General features: G+C 38.2%; 1 protein-coding gene across 1 annotated transcript; it reads right to left on the bottom strand.

The window, feature by feature from the left end:
* Positions 1 to 3647: 3647 nt before the first annotated feature.
* Positions 3648 to 10454, bottom strand: zgc:174863 (uncharacterized protein LOC100136852 homolog). The gene is made up of 6 exons (XM_062997139.1): positions 10091 to 10454; positions 9018 to 9320; positions 8336 to 8473; positions 7381 to 7413; positions 6940 to 6978; positions 3648 to 4703 (listed from the first exon to the last, which is right to left on the bottom strand). Exons 1-6 carry the CDS (start codon positions 10452 to 10454, stop codon positions 4678 to 4680), a joined length of 903 nt encoding a protein of 300 aa, XP_062853209.1. The 3' UTR covers positions 3648 to 4677.
* Between the last annotated feature and the right edge of the window lie 8230 nt (positions 10455 to 18684).

The following is an 18684-nucleotide window of genomic DNA, read 5'->3' as shown; positions in this document are numbered from 1 at the left end:
TGTGCAAAAAAATATAAAATAAAATATTAACAAAAACAGTGCAAAATAATAACAATAAAAATTATACACACACACACAGAGAGAAAGCGAGACACACACACAGAGAGAGACACACACACTCGTTAATACTACCTCATTACTGTAAATATTATAATTTTTATTGTTATTATTTTGTTTTATATAGTTTTTATTAATATTTTATTCTATTTCATATTTTATGCACATGTAACTTTTTTGTATATATTTGTTCTTTCTCATTGTTATTTTTATTATTTCTCTCTAAGTCACTTTGGCTATACGAATGTCTTTATTTGTCATGCCAATAAAGCTTCTTTTGAGTTGAGAGAGCCGTAACCGAGCTACAGAGAGAACATGCAGAAAAGATGCAGTGCTCTTAGTATAATGACAAATAATTGAGAAATAAACTATAAACTCGTTTAATTATGTTAAATCTGATTCGTTCATGGCTCGAACTGAGCTTTTCGAGCCTAACTTACATCAAGAACAAGTACAGGGAGCGACTGAGGGCTCTGAACCAGGAGCTCCGTGTCTGCCTCTCATCCATTCCTGCCAGAATAGGGCGACTGTGTGCATCATCTCAGGCTCAGGTTTCACATTAAAAGTAAGTCACGTTTACCCCTCCCTCCCTAAATGACACCTTATGGAGTGTGTCCGTGTGTGTTAGCAGTCCGAGGGATGCAGAGTAAGTTTTTTAATACATTTTAGACTGGGGTGACTTGAGATTTTGCATACTTTTAAAGGGTGCCGTGACTGAAAAAAGGTTGAGAAACACTGGTCTAAGCAATTGAGGGTTAAGGGCCTTGCTCAAGGGCCCAACAGTGGCAACTTGGCAGTGGTGAGGTTTGAACCAGCAACCTTCTGCTTACTAGTCCAGTATCTTAACTGCTAGGCTGCAACTGCCCAACTGTTTACTGATCTAGCTTTGATTTTGTTAAGTCTTTTATCTTTTGATGTTGATTTACCAGTTTTGTTTTACCAACCAAGCTCGTAGCAGAATCTCACACTGCTGTCTTTACTGGCCCACTTATATCTGTACAAATTTACACCAGTTGTTAATGTATAGATCCAACTTGCATTAGCAGTCACTTTCATCCCTTAAAAACATCCTGTGATTATGTCAGGAGGCCTGACCCATCACCAAAAATCTTTCACCACTGAATAACTGTACAGACAAATGACAAGTATTAAATAATGCTTGTAGGGTCCATGGTGAGTTTAGAAGGGAGGGGGTGGATAGAAGTACCTTAAAAATGAGCAATAGAGCATCATTTAATAAATGTTATGTCTGTGATGTTAAGTCTGTCAAATGTCAGATGTCATTTCTGTTAAACCCCCTTGTCTGTTGTTTGGTATAGCCCTTACCTAATTGGAGAGGGGCTGGTGATTCAGTCAAGAGTGAGAAAAAGGCAAGAATGACATAAAAGCAGGTCTGTGTGGCTTTGCAGCCCTAAAGGTTTGTATACTTGTACTAATGCTAAGTCACAGTCAATGGAGTCACTTACTTTAATTTTGTTTTCCTTTTTTCTGTGAGACTGCTGTAATAAACTGAAATTTGCTGTGGAACTCACCTGAATGCATCTGTGCAGTTCATGTAGAAAGGCCCGGTCTCCTTTTCTGCCCTTCTTTACGTTTGAACATTCACATATGGTGTAAAAAGCATGTTAAGTACACTATCAATTTAAAATTCATTAAAAGATATTTGTGGTTGTGTGGCACATTATATATTTTTGCTTTTGGCCTGTAGGGTCACAGTAACACCAGTGAGTGTGAACAATATTATTCAGTAATTGGGTATTTATATAAAAAATGTTTGAGAATATGTTTGAATCACCTTCTTAAACTTCCCTTTCTGAAAAGTGCCAGTTGTGAATGCCTCACCTGGTCGGTACCTCTCTTAAGATTTAACCCTCTGCAGTAGTGTGCTAGCATGTCAGACAGCTGTGCTATCTAAACGCCAAAATCAGGATCGCGGACCGAATGCAGGATTTCAAGAATAATGTTGCACCAACTACAAATTGTTTCACCACTAAGCACCAGAGTCTTTTAGTAAATCTTTATTTTCATTTTTTATGTATGTACAGAATGAAACCTTTAACAAAAGATTTGTGTTATATACAGTACATTGTATTACAAATAAAATATTTCAAATAATATTAATCACTCTTGTGATCATCATCATTTCTTTTTGTGATCATTTCATTTCTTTGGTCTACGTGGTAATATTTGGAAAGAAAGAAATATCACTACATGCTACATCACAATAGATGATGTTAATAAAGTGCAGAAGAAAAACACACTCAAACATTTCAAACCAATAAACGTAAAATAAAAAAAACATACACACACACACACACACAAAGCTTATTATTTCTATTAATAATAAGTATTTGATTAATGCTGAAGTAAAACTTTCACCAGAGAGGAATAATATATTAATATGTAAGAAAATAATGTAGTGGGTTCTACACCAGCCAGTGGTGGATTCTTACAGAAAGCAGTGAGGTGAATGGAGAATGCTCTAAGCATTCCTTCACTACTAATAACAGTGCCTTGACCAGACAGCTGACCATAAGCAACAAGAAGAAACCCTATCTGACCTTCCTTCCCTCAGAGAGAGCTCCTGGCCTGGCCGGTAGCAATAACAGACTTGTGATCTTAAACTATCTGTGGTGAGCTAGCATATTATACTGCTGCACCAGACAATTCACTTTTTTGCAAATTTTTAGTGACTTTATATAGAGAGAACGATACATTATAGTTATAGAAGCAAGCAGCACTTTTGTTCAGACATTTCTTTTTGTACAGTTACAATAGTTTGACAATAAAATTGTTTGGTTTTCCATCCATGAAGTAATTTCAATCAAATTACACTGTATCAAAACAAACAAATCTTGAGTGACAAGGGATATAGCTTAGTTTAGTTTAGTTTAGTTTAGTTCAAACTGAGTGATTCATTTGTTTTGGTTGGGTTGTTTGCTCACGCCTAGCACTGTTACAGCTGCTCACTGTAGTACCACCTCCTAACCAGAAGAGGTCTCACAACTGGTCTGGTAACTGATCTTAGAAATTTGGTGCCAAAATCAGCAACTTTATTAGTACGATCATTGTGATTAAAGATCATTAGAAAATGTATAACATTAAGCTTAAAGTTAGCATGTTAATGCCTTAAGTAATGTACCTCATTAGTTTAAGCTGAGAGGAACTAAAGCCATACATATTTACTAATATAAAAAATGATAAAAATCAGAACATATCACATGTAAAGTATTTATAGCTACAAACCATGCAAGATGAATCCTAAAGAACCTCGTATTGATTACATAGTGCACCACATAGACAAACAAAAATCCATCAAGTTTTTTGATGTATAATTTGTCGTTTATCATATTGTGATTCAATCAATGAATTTGGTTTTAAAAAAATGTGTAAGCTAAAATGAAATGGTACAACATAACTAAATAGAAAACCAAATATAAAATGATAGAAACAGACAAGTCGATGTTTAGAGAGACTGAATATCTAAATCCTAAGTAAATGTCATGTTCATGTTTATACATTTCATGTAGATCACATTTATAAAAAAAAAATAAAAACTGTAGTTTTTCTTTAGTACTTTAGCACACAAAACTAAAACTTAGATTATTTGTTTTTACACATTTTATTATTATATTTATTTTGGTCAATACTTGGTCTGTTGGTTTTTTACTTTTTAAGGTGTCTGTGATTTTTATATTTTTCTTCTTGTGATTTTGATGAAGAATAAATTGTACACTGTAATAGATCTTGGAGCTGATTATTAATAGATTGATTATATAGTCAATAAGTTGTGTTCTTATTATTAACAATGAACAATTTGTATCCAGTAAGGTTTGAAAAATCAGTGTCTATATTGAATACAGCACATGTTCCAGATTGACTTGAATTTTGGCTATTTTTGGCCTAGAGTACAAAAAGTATATAAAGTATTGGGACACCTGACCATAAGCATGTTGGACATCCCATTCCAAAGCCATGAGCATTTATACTGAATTGCAGCCTTTTCTTTGTAGCTTTAATATCATCCATTCTTCTGGGAAAATTTTCTACAAGATTTACAAGTGTTTCTGTTGGCATTTGTGCCCATTCAGTCAGGTCAGGCACTGATGTTGGAAGAGAAGGCCTGGCTCAAGTTTAATTCATCCCAAAAGTGTTCAACTGGGTTGAGACCAGGGCTCTGTGTAGGAAACTGGAGCTCCTTTGCACACAATTCTCCTAACTGTTACCACAATATTAAAACCATATAATTCACATTTTACATTTTTAAACATGTGTTAGCAATGGATGTGGCAGAAAAAGAAATGTAATCATTGGGGGGAGGGGTGTCCACATAATTTTGGCCATGTAGAGTAGCACTGAGGGGGAACATAAACAATCCTAACAATTACTTACAGTGTATTTAAACCAACATTTTTACAGCATGTACAGGTATTGTGTCCCCCCCCCCCACGGTTTTCACACCATGTTCTCATAGTCATTATAAAGTGAAAGTAACCATGATGACAGTCTGGGACTTTCCACATTCATTCACCACATCACTTTTTGATTAAAAGATCATGATCACTGTTTCAGAATCAGTGTTGTTTAGTCATGAAAACTTCAAACAAATTTGCACTTTTACTACAGCAGAGCCATAGATTTATCTCCTGTAAAACACACACAAACCAAATAAAAACAATTATTAAGCACAATGTCACTAAACTTCTATTGTAATAATATTGTATAAAACAGTGGGGTCAAAAAGTATTTAGTCAGCCACTGATTGTGCAGGTTCTCCTACTTAGAAAGATGAGAGAGGTCTGTAATTTTCATCATAGGTACACTTCAACTATGAGAGACAAAATGAGAAAAAAAAAATCCAGGAAATCACATTGTAGGATTTTTAAAGAATTTATTTGTAAATTATGGTGGAAAATAAGTATTTGGTCAATAACAAAAGTTCAACTCAATACTTTGACAGAGGTCAAATGTTTCCTGTAAGTCTTCACCAGGTTTGCACACACTGTAGCTGGTATTTTGGCCCATTCCTCCATGCAGATCTCCTCTAGAGCAGTGATGTTTTGGGGCTGTCGCTGGGCAACACGGACTCCACAAATTTTCTATGGGGTTGAGGTCTGGAGACTGGCTAGGCCACTCCAGGACCTTGAAATGGTTTTTACGGAGCCACTCCTTCGTTGCCCGAGCAGTGTGTTTGGGATCATCTTCGATCATCCACGTTCCATCTTCAATGCTCTCACTGATGGAAGGAGGTTTTGGCTTAAAATCTCACGATACATGGCCCCGTTCATTCTTCCCTTAACACGGATCAGTCGTCCTGTCCCCTTTGCAGAAAAACAGCCCCAAAGCATGATGTTTCCACCCCCATGCTTCACAGTAGGTATGGTGTTCTTGGGATGCAACTCAGCATTCTTCTTCCTCCAAGCACGACGAGTTGAGTTTTTACCAAAAAGTTCCATTTTGGTTTCATCTGACTACATGATATTCTCCCAATCCTCTTCTGGATCATCCATATGCTCTCTGGCAAACTTCAGATGGGCCTGGACATGTACTGGCTTAAGCAGGGGGACACGCCTGGCACTGCAGGATTTGAGTCCCTCTCGACGTAGTGCGTTACTGATGGTAGCCTTTGTTACTTTGGTCCCAGCTCTCTGCAGGTCATTCATCAGGTCCCTCTGTGTAGTTCTGGGATTTTTGCTCACCGTTCTCATGATCATTTTGACCCCACGGGATGAGATCTTGACCCCAAGGGAGATTATCAATGGTCTTGTATGTCTTCCATTTTCTAACAATTGCTCCCACAGTTGATTTATTCACACCAATCTGCTTGCCTATTGTAGATTCACTCTTCCCAGCCTGGTGCAGGTCTACAATTTTCTTCCTGGTGTCCTTCGACAGCTCTTTGGTCTTGGCCATGGTTGAGTTTGGAGTCTGACTGTTTGAGGCTGTGGACAGGTGTCTTTTATACAGATAACAAGGTCAAACAGGTGCCATTAATACAGGTAACGAGTGGAGGACAGAAAAGCTTCTTAAAGAAGAAGTTACAGGTCTGTGAGAGCCAGAAATCTTGCTTGTTTGTGGGTGACCAAATACTTATTTTCCACCATAATTTACAAATAAATTCTTTAAAAATCCTACAATGTGATTTCCTGGATTTTTTTTTCTTCTCATAGTTGAAGTGTACCTATGATGAAAATTACAGACCTCTCTCATCTTTCTAAGTAGGAGAACCTGCACAATCAGTGGCTGACTAAATACTTTTTGACCCCACTGTATACATAATACAGCCAGAGGTATTTGGAAACTTGACCATGGACTTTCCATAACAGCCATAACTCTACTGGAAAGGCTTTTCATGAGATTGTGTAATATTTGTCTTTGGAATTTGGTGTGCTTGTATTCAAAAGAACATTTTCTCATGCATCAATGTTTAATGAGAAAGCCTGACATAAAATAGACATTCCAATGAATTCCAAAGGGGTTTAGTGGGGTTAAGATCAGGGCTTTGTGGAGGCCACTAAAGCCCCTCTACACCAAACTGGTCAAACCATTTTCTTTACTCTCCTAGCAGTGGGTGTGGCTAAAAGAGCTGAACTCAGTAAACAGAAAAGGTGTCCACATACTGTTAGCATTATAGTATAGCTTGTGAAAGAACTTACAAATACAATAGTAGTTAATCTCCAGTATCACTGAACTTTCTTGATAAGCTTTCCAAATTCATTTGGAAACTCTAAATACTGGCCTAATTGTAAAAAAAAAATTTAATACACTGTTATTTTACAGTAACTCATCCTAGCATATGGTTTAGGGACAGGTTAAACCCTGATGTATATTATGGACCTGAAATGACACTAAAACTGTGTATAACAGAGCATGAACATTTACCTTCTTCCACATCAGTATCATTGGCAACAAAGACATCTCCTGTAAAACAAAGACACAAGTTATTCCTCAGTCAGAAAGCTAAAACTATGTATCTGAGTAAGAGGTTAAATGGTTTTATACAGTGAGTTTTATAAAGAGTTATGTTTTAGGTTTCAGAGCAAAATAAAGAGTAAAACTAGACAGAAAAAAAGAAAAATGGCCTCTTAGAAACTTAATGTAATTAGGACACGTTTCACAGTCACATCCTACAAGACATCTGGTTCATGCGAGTGAAAGAATCAGGAAATGCAGCGGGCCCTGAACCAACAAAAAAAGAATTTCTCGATAGACTAGTGACAATGCTTTCCCATGATGTTAATGCACTGGAATGTAAAGCGTTGGAATATTAGAGTTTTAAAATCCCCAGCACCATAGTTAAAACTACAAAAATGAGGAACCTACGCAGAATGGGTAGAGTAGATGGTCTTCGAGCCCCTGTAGATAAAATAAGTACATTTTTATCACTTAAGTCAAAGATTAAAAACTTTTTTTTTTTGGACTGGCCAAGAGCAGTGAGGCCCATTTATTTGACACCCCAGGTCAGAATATGTCTGCCCATTGTTTCCTATTGAAAAGTGATCGAGCTTTTTTATAATGTATTTTTGTATGTATTCTTTTTCCCTGCTGTTCCCGTATACGGATGTTGCCACAGCAGATCTGGTCTGCATAACCAGACATGGCACAGTTCAAAAAAAGGTATTTAATTATCTACAGTCCATAAAATTATTAATATATTTAGACTATCCTGAGAAATATATGTGTGTAATGAGCTAAGCCAAAAAACTATATTGAAAACCTGTGAACATCAATTTATTAGAGAGCTCTGCATAAACAACCAACCATGTTTCTGAATATAATGACATAGCATTTCTGAATTAATACTCCATAAAACCCTCGTCAGTAAACACACTTAACTATTACAATGTAGGATTTAGCCTCGTACAAGCAACATCTGATGGAAATAATTATATTCTGTAAGTGTTTTGCCAACACATATGAGGCAGTTTTGCAGGACCAGGTGCACCCCAAAAATGATTCACAAGTTTCACACCAGGATAAAATTGAGCTCCTTTTTACAAATCACCAGATATAACACATGATTAAAGCTCAACAGAGCGTGTTGTAGTGCAGACTGTAAAGTAGATTCCCACTTAATTCAAACGTTAAAGAACTTAAGAACTGAGAAAGCATGTAGAAAATATTCTAAAGTTGTTCTGGAGAAACTTAAGTCCTAATCCTTTGTTATACTATAATATTGTAGGCTCCTATTATTTTGTCTATCACCTTGTTGTTTATTAACCTCTGTTGTTGGTGGGGGTTACTGAGATGTGTGTTTAATGCAGTGTATAGAACTTACGCTGCTGGCGTCTTCTCGCTGTATATATGAGCACTATTAGAAGTCCAGTGATGAGAGAACCAATGACGACCAGTGGAGCAAGTATCTTCTTCAAATTTCTGTAATCATCATCTTTAGGACTGTCATTTGTAAGGGCATCTTAAAGTACAACAAAAAAAATTTGACCAAATTGTACAACCGTCTTACTGTTTAAATATCATTAAGAAAACTGATTACTGGAGCATGTGTAAATTAGGAGAAGTAAAGTCAACAACTCAACTAAGATAGAGTGTGTCAGGTCTAAAAACAGGTCCAAGGCCATGAATAACTGAGACTGAGTTAAGTGATGAGTGAAGAGACAAGATGCTTCCCTGATTATTTGTGATTATTTGACACTTCCAGTCAGTTCTAATCACTCTGGCATTGCTGCTCTGACTTCTTTTCAACAAGGCATTTTGTCAGCAGAATTGCTACTCACTGGATGCCTTTTGTTTTTTTTGTTGTAGAGACTGTTGTTTTTAAACATCACAAATAATAAGCAGTTTTTGACAACCATGACGCGCTCACAGTTAGATCTTATTTTCTTTTAATGATTGTGGTGAAACTGAGATCAATCACAGTAAACACTTGTGTGACCAAGCATTTAGACATCTAAATTTGTATCTCATTCTAATTTCTACACAACAATTGTAATTATTGTTACCTTCCATTCCAAAGTTAAGTGTCTTGTTCAATTCTGGTCCATTTCTGCTGTAAATGACACACGTGAACTCTCCCCACATTGGGTCAAATGACCGGAAGCTCAGTTTGCTGGACAGACTGAAGAGGCCATCGTTTCCCTTGGTGATGTGTAGGACAGAATTCCTGGTCCAGTTGGTGTTGCCTGCATCAAACCACTGAATGGTAGCTGCTGGGTAACCACCACTGGCTTTGCAGTACAGATCAACATGATGGTCCCGTACAATTACCTCCGGCCACGAGTTCACGGCTGCGTTGCTGTATGATGCTAAATGGAGATTAAAAACACACAAAGTAAGTCAGACTGGTCTCACTAAGTAAAACCAAAATAGAAAGTAAATACACTATACAGCCAAAACTATCTGGACACCACTCCTACCAGAGTTCAGGTGTTTCAGCTACTTCTGTGGCCAATTAATCTCAAAAAGGTGGTTTACAGAGTTTGGTGAATAGTTTTCTTCATAAAGCTTGTAGAAAGTTGCTCAAAATATTCACTTATGTTCACAATGTACTTATTCCCATTTAGGATCATGGTGGGTCCAGAGCCTTCCCCAAAACATGGGTGCAAAGCAGAAATACTCTCTAGATGAAATAACAGTCCATTCCAGTTTGTCACATTTACACTTAAAGTAATTTAATGTATCTAGTATACCTGCTGGGAAGTTTTTGGGAGTAGGAGGGAAATTAAATAAATGAAAAAACATGAAGAACACAAGGACAAAAGCAATACAGATAGTAGCCAAAGGTGGGAATATCGAATCTCTGCCTCTGGAGCTGTGCAGCACCAAGACGGTTTGCAGGCACCCAGTTTGCCAAAACTAAAATGATGGACATTAATGTTTACATTACATACAACTAAAATGTGGCAGGGCAGTTGTGTAATTAATAAACTAATTCATTTGTTCATTTTCACTTCATTCTGATGCTGGACCCACTGTGACCAGCATAACGCTTTAAATTAAATAAAAGGATGAAAGTTTTGGTGTTTGACTGTGTTTCAAATCACTTGAAAATAAATATTTATAACCTCACTCTCACCTGTTACATTGAGTGTGATTTTTCCTGTACTCTCTCCTCGACTGGTATCAATCCAGTAGGTGTATTCTCCTTCATCAGAGATTGCAGTGTTATGAAGCGATAAAGACGGAGCATGTGAATTTGGAAGTGTAAATCGGGTGTCTCCTGTAACACTGCCTTCGTTATATATAAAACATGGTTCTTCTTGGTCCATCTTAGTTAACGTCACTATATAAATGACATAATCCTGACTCCGAGCATTTGAATTGATTTTGATGCTGCACTTGATATTCATGGTCTCACCGATGTTTCCTACTGCAGGCTGGCATTTCAATTCGACAATATCTGTGTAGTGGGGAAAAAAAACATCAGAAATGTTCATCATACTTTCAATCAATAACATTTAATAAAAGCACAAAATGTTTTCTGCCACCTCTTGCTTGGAGTAAAAAAGTATAAGTAACCAGTTTACTTAACTGAACAACCTAAATTTAGGGAAGGACCTTTTACTAAAAGTTCTCATTGCTGAGCATATCATGGATCAGACACCTAATTGGCCCCAGTAATAAGAGGTCTACATCTAAATCTCACTGGGCAGAGGTCTTGCTGCTACTGAATTCTGGTTGGATGCAACACTGGTTGATTGGAGCACTAGTTGAATGCAGAACTGTTTAAATGCAGCACTGGTTGGATGCAGCACTGTTTAAATGTAGCACTGGTTGGATACAGCACTAGTTGGATGCAGCACTGGTTGGATGCATAATTAGTTGGATGCAGCAGTGTTTGAATGTAGCACTGGTTGGATGCAGCAATAGTTGGATGCAGCAGTGTTTGAATGTAGCACTGGTTGGATGCAGCAGTGTTTGAATGTAGCACTGGTTGGATGCAGCACTGATTGGATGCAGGACTGGTTGGATGCAGCACTGATTGGATGCAGCACTGGTTGGATGCATCACTGTTTTCAGCACTAGTTGGATGCAGCACTGGTTTGATGCAGCACTAGTTGAATAAAGCACTGGTTGGATGCAGGACTGTTTAAATGCAGTAATAACATCTAAACCTCACTGGGCAGAGGTCTTGCTGTTACTAAATTCTGGTTGGATGCAGCACTGATTGGAATGCCGAACTGGTTGGATGCATAACTAGTTGGATGCAGCACTGGTTGGATGCAGCACTGGTTGCATGCAGCACTGGTTAAATGCAGCACTGTTTTCAGCACTGGTTGGATGCAGCACTGGTTGGATACAGCACTGGTTAAATGCAGCACTGTTTTCAGCACTGGTTGGATGCAGCACTGGTTAAATGCAGCACTGGTTGGATGCAGGACTGGTTGGATGCAGCACTGGTTGGATGCAGCACTGGCTGAATGCAGCACTGTATAATGCAACACTGGTTGGATGCAGCACTGGTTAAATGCAGCACTGTTTTTAGCAGTAGTTAGATGCAGCACTGATTGGATGCAGCACTGGTTGGATGCAGCACTGGTTGGATGCAGCACTGGCTGGATGCAACACTGTTTAAATGCAGCACTGGTGAAATGCAGCACTGTTTTCAGCACTGGTTGGATGCAGCACTGGTTAAATGCAGCACTGTTTTTAGCACTAGTTAGATGCAGCACTGATTGGATGCAGCACTGGTTGGATGCAGCACTAGTTGGATGCAGCACTGGTTGAATGCAGCACTGTTTAAATGCAGCACTGGTTGGATGCAGCATTGGTTGGATATAGCACTATGTGGATGCAGCAGTATTTGAATGTAGCACTGGTTGGATGCAGCACTAGTAGGATGCAGCACTGGTTGGATGCAGGACTGGTTGGATGCAGCACTAGTTGGATGCAGGACTGGTTGGGAGGTCTAGTGATCTCTATTATCACTCACTCACTTATACAATTCAACACTTCAAATCAAATAATGAAAAGCACTTACTGGAATCTCCAAACCGCACAGATAACAACATCAGGTTAAGGACCAGAAGGATCACTGCAGCCATGTTTCTCTAGAACAGAGCAACAACAACAAATGTTAGATTTTTTTTACTGCTCAGGAGTCCAGGTTTTGTGCTCTTTACATAATTAATTAGTTGTAGATACAGTGACTTTTGAAAGGCGATGTTTAATAAACTCCAGCTTTGTAACGCTTTAGTGTTCAGTAATGGTTGAGTTTGGATCATAGAGGCACTCATTCAATTTTGGGGTGCTTTTCTAATGTCCCTATAAAGGGGTGTTTGTTCCTGTCAGCGAGCTTCCATACACTTTTTCCCCCTTTTTCACCCAATCCAGTTGTGTCCAATCGGAGCTTTTCTCTCTTGTCGCTTCTGCTACCCCCACCCCTTAATTGAGGAGAACCGAGGCTGCCACACACACCCTCCATCACGCAATCAGCTGCTGATCGCTTCTACTTACTAGCTAGGGGTGGGGTCTCAACGCGCAGTATTGTGTGCGGAGAGCCTCGCACTGCCATTTGTAATCGACTGCCCTCAGAGCAGGTGCCTCGACTCGTTAGCAGAGCTCATAATTACCTCAGCAACGAGGGACCCTGTGCTTCATTTGTCACAAAGTGTAAATTATCAGAGCTCCAGTAGAGCTGTAACTGCAAGTGTGATTTAGGCAGTCAGTTGATCTGCCTTACATGAGGGGTTACCATTATTTGGTTAACCAGCACACCTGCCCGTGCATGAAGGAGGAAGGTCGAGAAGGGTTTTATTGCTGAAGTACAATTACACCCTCTGCTGTCTGGTCAAGGCACCAGCACTAACAATGAATGATTTGTGGTGTGCTTAACATGGCTTTCCATGTGAGAATCCACCACTGACAGGTAAAAAGATGCGAAATGACAAATTGCGGTTCAACCGACTACATGTCGAAAAGGCTGCATGACAGTTTCAGCTCTCCTCAGCCAGCGCAATGGATGGAGCAAGCAGCCAGGAATTGGCTATGATCAGATGAGGAGAAAAAGAAACCATTCATTGCTAAACTGAAAGGGTCGAAAAAAGAGACTGAAAGGGTCGAACAATGTTTGCTTTATTCCCTTAAGAAAAAAGCTTTATAAGAAGCAGCTGCAAATTAGCACAGTGGTTTCAGAATAAAAAGACAATTAGATGATTGTATCAAGTTTTTGACTAATGAAACCACCATGTGAGTCTTGTGGCCTTAAAGTAAAATTAATAGATCAATAGAAATACAAACTGCAGCATTATACCCGTGTTAACAATCCCTTCATCACAATGTTTATATTCATTTATTCATCAGTCACACTGGGAGAAATGGAATGTAGTTTCGTTAGAGAGAAATGAAATTAAAAACTCCTTCTGAAAGTATGAAATTTCACATTTTTACTTTCACATGATATGCTTCATTGTTTAGTTTGTTTAGTGTGCTTAGTTTTGTTTGTTTTGGTTTAGTTTGATTACTTTAAGAGATACGTTGAGTTTACTTTCAGTTTTAGTTTGACTAGGTTTAATTCTAGACTGGGTGCCATGTATTGTTGTTGCAGCACCACTGCTAGGTCCCAAATTTGTTGGATGGTCACAATGATCTGAATTTTTTAATCACAATTATCTCTAGCTAATGGTCATGATTCGAGACTGATCACCAGGTCCTGCACCTTTACATTTCCATACATTAGCACAATTTTGCCATTGCTTTATCCTGGTCTGGGTCACAGTGGGTCTGGTGAACAGAACTATATGACCAAAAATTTGTGGACACTTCTCCTATAGATTGAAGTGTTTAAGTCACACCCATTTCCAACAGCTGCAAAAAATCAAGTACATAATTTAGATAATTACACTACATAAGTGCATAAATCAAGCACCAGTTTAGAGAACAGTTTGTTCCTGTTCCAGCATGACTGTTTCACTGGGCACAACGCGAGTTCCATGAAGACAAGTTTGGTGATGAGGAATTTCAGTGACCTGTACAGAGCCTTATTATAAACTGTTAAGATTAAAGCAGCGATAGTTCAGCAGTTAAGGTATTGCACTACTAATCAGAAGGTTGCAAACCCTACTACTGTCAAGATGCCGCTGTTGGGTTCTCAAGCAAGGCCCTTCAATTGCTTGGATTGTATTCAGTAATAACTGTACGTCACTTTGAATAAAAGCGTTTGCCAAATGCATCAGCAAGCCATCAATGCCAAATGCTTTTGAACTGAATAACACTCTTGTGGGGTAAAATCTTGTGGAAAGTATGGACAAGTATTCCTAATCAGGACTAATCAGGACTAAATCATCATATCTGTGAACCAGATGTGAGTAGGTGAACTGGATCCTTTGATACCCCCCTAGGTGTGTCCAGTGTTCTCATGATACAAACCAGCCCTGACCAAGAAACGTGCTTGATGTCACAATATGACAGGCTGCTCCACCTGTCTGTGACAAGCCGGTTCTTGAAAAAAGTAAACAAACCTGTTGGTTTGGCAGTGGACAAACAAAGCAACGACTCCACCAACTGATGCTCCCCACGCATATCATAAACCTATGGGTGAGGTCACTCCAGGAAAAGGGATGTCACACTGCCTCTGAGGCAATCTGTTCTTTCAAGGACAATTCTATTGTGCCTTTAAACAGTAATTCAATCATTTAAAGGTGTGTCGCAATACTTTTGTCTACACTGATTAGCCATAACATTAAAACCACCTCCCAGTTTCTACACACACTTTCCATTTTATCAGCTCCACTTACCATATAGAAGCACTTTGAAGTTCTACAATTACAGACTGTAGTCCGGCTGTTTCTCTACATACCTTTTTAGCCTACTTTCACCCTTTTCTTCAATGGTCAGGACCCCCACAGGATCACTACAGAGCAGGTATTTTTTTGGTGGTGAATCATTCTCAGCACTGCTGTGACAATGGTGGTGGTGTGCTAGTGTGTGTTGTGCTGGTATGAGTGGATCAGACACAGCAGTGCTGATGAAGTTTTTAAACACCTCACTGTCACTGCTGGACGGAAAATAGTCCACCAACCAAAAACATCCAGCCAACAGCGCCCTGTGGGCAGCGTCCTGTGACCACTGATGAAGGTCTAGAAGATGACCAACTCAAACAGCAGCAATAGATGAGCGATCGTCTCTGATTTAACTTCTACTAGTTGGACCAACTAGGTAGGAGTGTCTAATAGAATGGACAGGGAGTGGACACGGTATTTAAAAACTCCAGCAGCGCTGCTGTGTCTGATCCACTCATACCAGCACAACACACACTAACACACCACCACCATGTCAGTGTCACTGCAGTGCTGAGAATGATCCACCACCTAAATAATACCTGCTCTGTGGTGGTCCTGTGGGGGTCCTGATCATTGAAGAACAGGGTGAATGCAGGCTAAAAAAGTATGTAGAGAAACAGATGACTACAGTCAGTAATTGTAGAACTACAAAGTGCTTCTATATGGTAAGTGGAGCTAATAAAATGGACAGTAAGTGTGGAAACCAGAAGGTGGTTTTAATGTTGTGGCTTATTAGTGTATATAGTGTATCCAGGTTTGCCAGGTTTGAAGAGCCTTTTGATACAACCCTGTGGCAGGTTTGTGCAATGTTGTAATATACAGTATATATATATATATATTACGTACGTATGTATATTATGTATGTGTATATATACTGTATATATATATATTACTTTTATATATATTACTTTTGTATATATTACTTTTTAGATATTTTTAGAGTAAATAACTACTCACTATGTGTGCAATATTTTTCACTTAGTTGTATTTCTTTCTGTTTTTACTGTCTTCATACTGCTGTAACAAGTACATTTTCCTAATGGGCTGAATAAAGTCTTATCTTATCTTATCTTATTCTAAACTCTGTCACTGTGAGCTATAAAATAGTTTCTGTCCACATAATACCTACTAAACATGCATCTGTACTCCATTAGCCTTCAACTAGAATTAAAGATGTATTTGAGAACTTGTACCCATTTTCGTCTAGCCAGGTACATTGCAGCCATGCAAATTCACTTTTGCCAAATCTCATTCTATTCAGATTAAAGGGTTTTATTGTTAAACCTTTGAACTGCAAAAGTCGATTCTCAAAACATCATTAACATTGCTTATAAAAGCACTTGCAATGGATTTATGGACCACAGGCAATCAGTAAAAAAACCTTTCCTGTGTGGATAGTGTGAGAAATCTGTGGTAAACATCTGAAGTCAGAAGTTTACATGCTCATATAAGAAACATGTATGTCATGACCTTCTAGTGATTTCAAAGATTTTTGAAACTTTTCTGAATAACTAAACCAAACAAAAAAAGTTCAGTATAGTCATTAATCTTTTTGGCATGGCCTCCTCATGCCTTCTAAGTGATCATTACAGCTACAGCTGCTGATTTGTCTGTGTCCATATAAATATTTTGATGGTCTAAGTGAATGGTCTTCTGCCAAGGTTGGATGAAAAACCCAGACGTTCACTGAGAGCGCATGAGCAATTCATGCAGATGTTCAGATATAATCCAGAAATCACCAAACACAGGTCCAGTAGGAATCAGAAGCTGCTGGAACACAGAAGTCTTAAATGCTGTTGTTAAAAGATGAAGCCATGTCAAAATTGGCCTCTTCATTGTCAATCACATAGACAAAGAAAAAGCTGCACGGCAGCTGCACAGTATCCAATACGTTTTGAGGACTATGGGACAAAAAGTGTGTTCCAGCTATTCAGTCACAGTGATTATTAAAATCCCAAAACTGCCATGATGTAACAGTAGGTCTGGCTCGCACATCTCGGTGAATCCGAATGGTGTTTACAACCGACACCGTGACGTCCTTCAAACTGAACAAAACCTGGGTGAGGTTAAAGATGACACCAATCCCCCTAAAATCTGCCTACATGTTAAAAATAAGGTATACAGCAAATTAAATTTAGCTGTTCCAGGAGGGTTTGTGGTTAAAAAAGGCATACCAAGAAAACATGGTGCAACGATGCAAAAGCATTCACCCTGTGATCATCAACTTCAGCCTGACTGGTTTGAGCTGTAATTATTTTATATTTAAGCCCATGATCTGGGAATTGGATGGCACTGCTCTCTGTGTGGGGGAAAGGGTGAATTTCTGTGCTGCGCAAACATTTTGACAGCCACTGAGTGTTTCCAGATGTTGAAAAAGTACCCCATCTAAGGAAAAGGTGGGACTTTCTGTAAAATGTACTGAAGAATCAGTGATTTGTAAATTATTGAATGTTTATTTAAATGACAAAAGTATAAAGAAAATATTTCCAGTGTTTTCACATCACTATAATTTGGATATTTGTGATGTCACCAAACACATTTAGAATCTTATTCTTGCAAAACACTCAAAGATGGGACAGGGGCAAAATAAAAGGTTACTTTATTGGACATGTGTTAAAGGGGACGTGTGGTGATCCAGCTCTGCTTGATCTGATCAAGGGTTGTGCAAGTGACAGCTGATTCACAATCAGGAATTGGAAATTTCTCTAAATTCTAGTCTTGTGATGCTGCTGCTTTTAAAAAACTCTTGGACTAAATGCTAATGCTTTATTTTTCTATCCTGAATACTGATCCACCCTGTTACTGTGTTTTGTTGCACCTTTTGTTCAGTTTTATTTCCATTAAGCTGCTTTGATACTTCTTATATGTTAATAATAAAGGTTAAAGTACAAAAGGATGACTTGATTCAACTTGACCTTTTGTCAATAATATCTGCCTCACATCATTGTTGTTCCTGAAGATCCAGTTTTACTACCTTCGTAAACAAACTAACCAGTTTATTTATTTCCACCCCATCCACACACACACACACTTTTTATTTCTAGAATGTTTTTTTTTATTACAACTCATACATGCACAAACATGTACTGATGTGAACAGACTGCTAAAACAGGTACAAATAAACACACTGTAATATTTACACCACAGTTTCTTGCTATAATCACTGGAAATAGTCATTTAGGGCCAGCAGGGTGTCTGTTCCAATAATTGCTGTATTAAATACTGATTTTATATTTTCATTTCATTAAATGAATGTAAGGCACTCGGGTGGCGCAGCGGTAAATTGTGCTAACCCACTCTGTGCTCTTGAATTTAAATCCTTAGCAAATTATGTTGGGGAAAATGTAAATTTTATTGCCATGTGATAAGGCACGCACATGACAACACCGTGTTATGACAGGACCAAGAATAAGATGGATAGACAACACAATGTAAATTACATTATATTGTCAGAGGCTAATCTGCTACAAACAACACAAGACAGAAAGCATTGGAGAAAGCTGACCCACCTCTGGTTCCATGTTAAATATTACACATGGTCCATTTAGACATTATTTATTAATAGAATTATTCATTAATAGATTCACACAGTCAGATTCCAAGTAGATAGAGAAGAAAATTTGTATCTCTGATGTAACTTTTATCTCTGAATAATCTTCTAGATAAAATACATGTACTTCAACAAGTTAAAATAAAACATTGAATCGTGGCAGTGGTAAAATATGGAACAGAATCATTAAACACTGATCTGACTACTCCCCATTTTTCTGTTTTTATTATATTTGTAGATAATTCTAATCTCTCATTAAATGCTTAGATTTTATAATGTGGCAACTAGCAGGCATCTGGGGGATAAATATCAATATTCAAAAAGATCAGTATAAATATC

Source organism: Trichomycterus rosablanca, chromosome 6, assembly GCF_030014385.1.
Source record: "Trichomycterus rosablanca isolate fTriRos1 chromosome 6, fTriRos1.hap1, whole genome shotgun sequence".
NCBI lineage: Eukaryota > Metazoa > Chordata > Actinopteri > Siluriformes > Trichomycteridae > Trichomycterus > Trichomycterus rosablanca.
This window is presented reverse-complemented; position numbering and strand designations above follow the sequence as displayed.

Coding starts and splice junctions, on each gene's coding strand:
- zgc:174863 (XM_062997139.1), bottom strand. CDS start 10,454: ATGATGAACATTTCTGATGTTTTTTTTCCCCACTACACAGATATTGTC. Junction 9,321..10,090: donor AATCACACTCAATGTAACAG/GTGAGAGTGAGG, acceptor ATCTCCATTTAG/CATCATACAGCAACGCAGCC. Junction 4,704..6,939: donor TGATACTGATGTGGAAGAAG/GTAAATGTTCAT, acceptor TGTGTTTTACAG/GAGATAAATCTATGGCTCTG.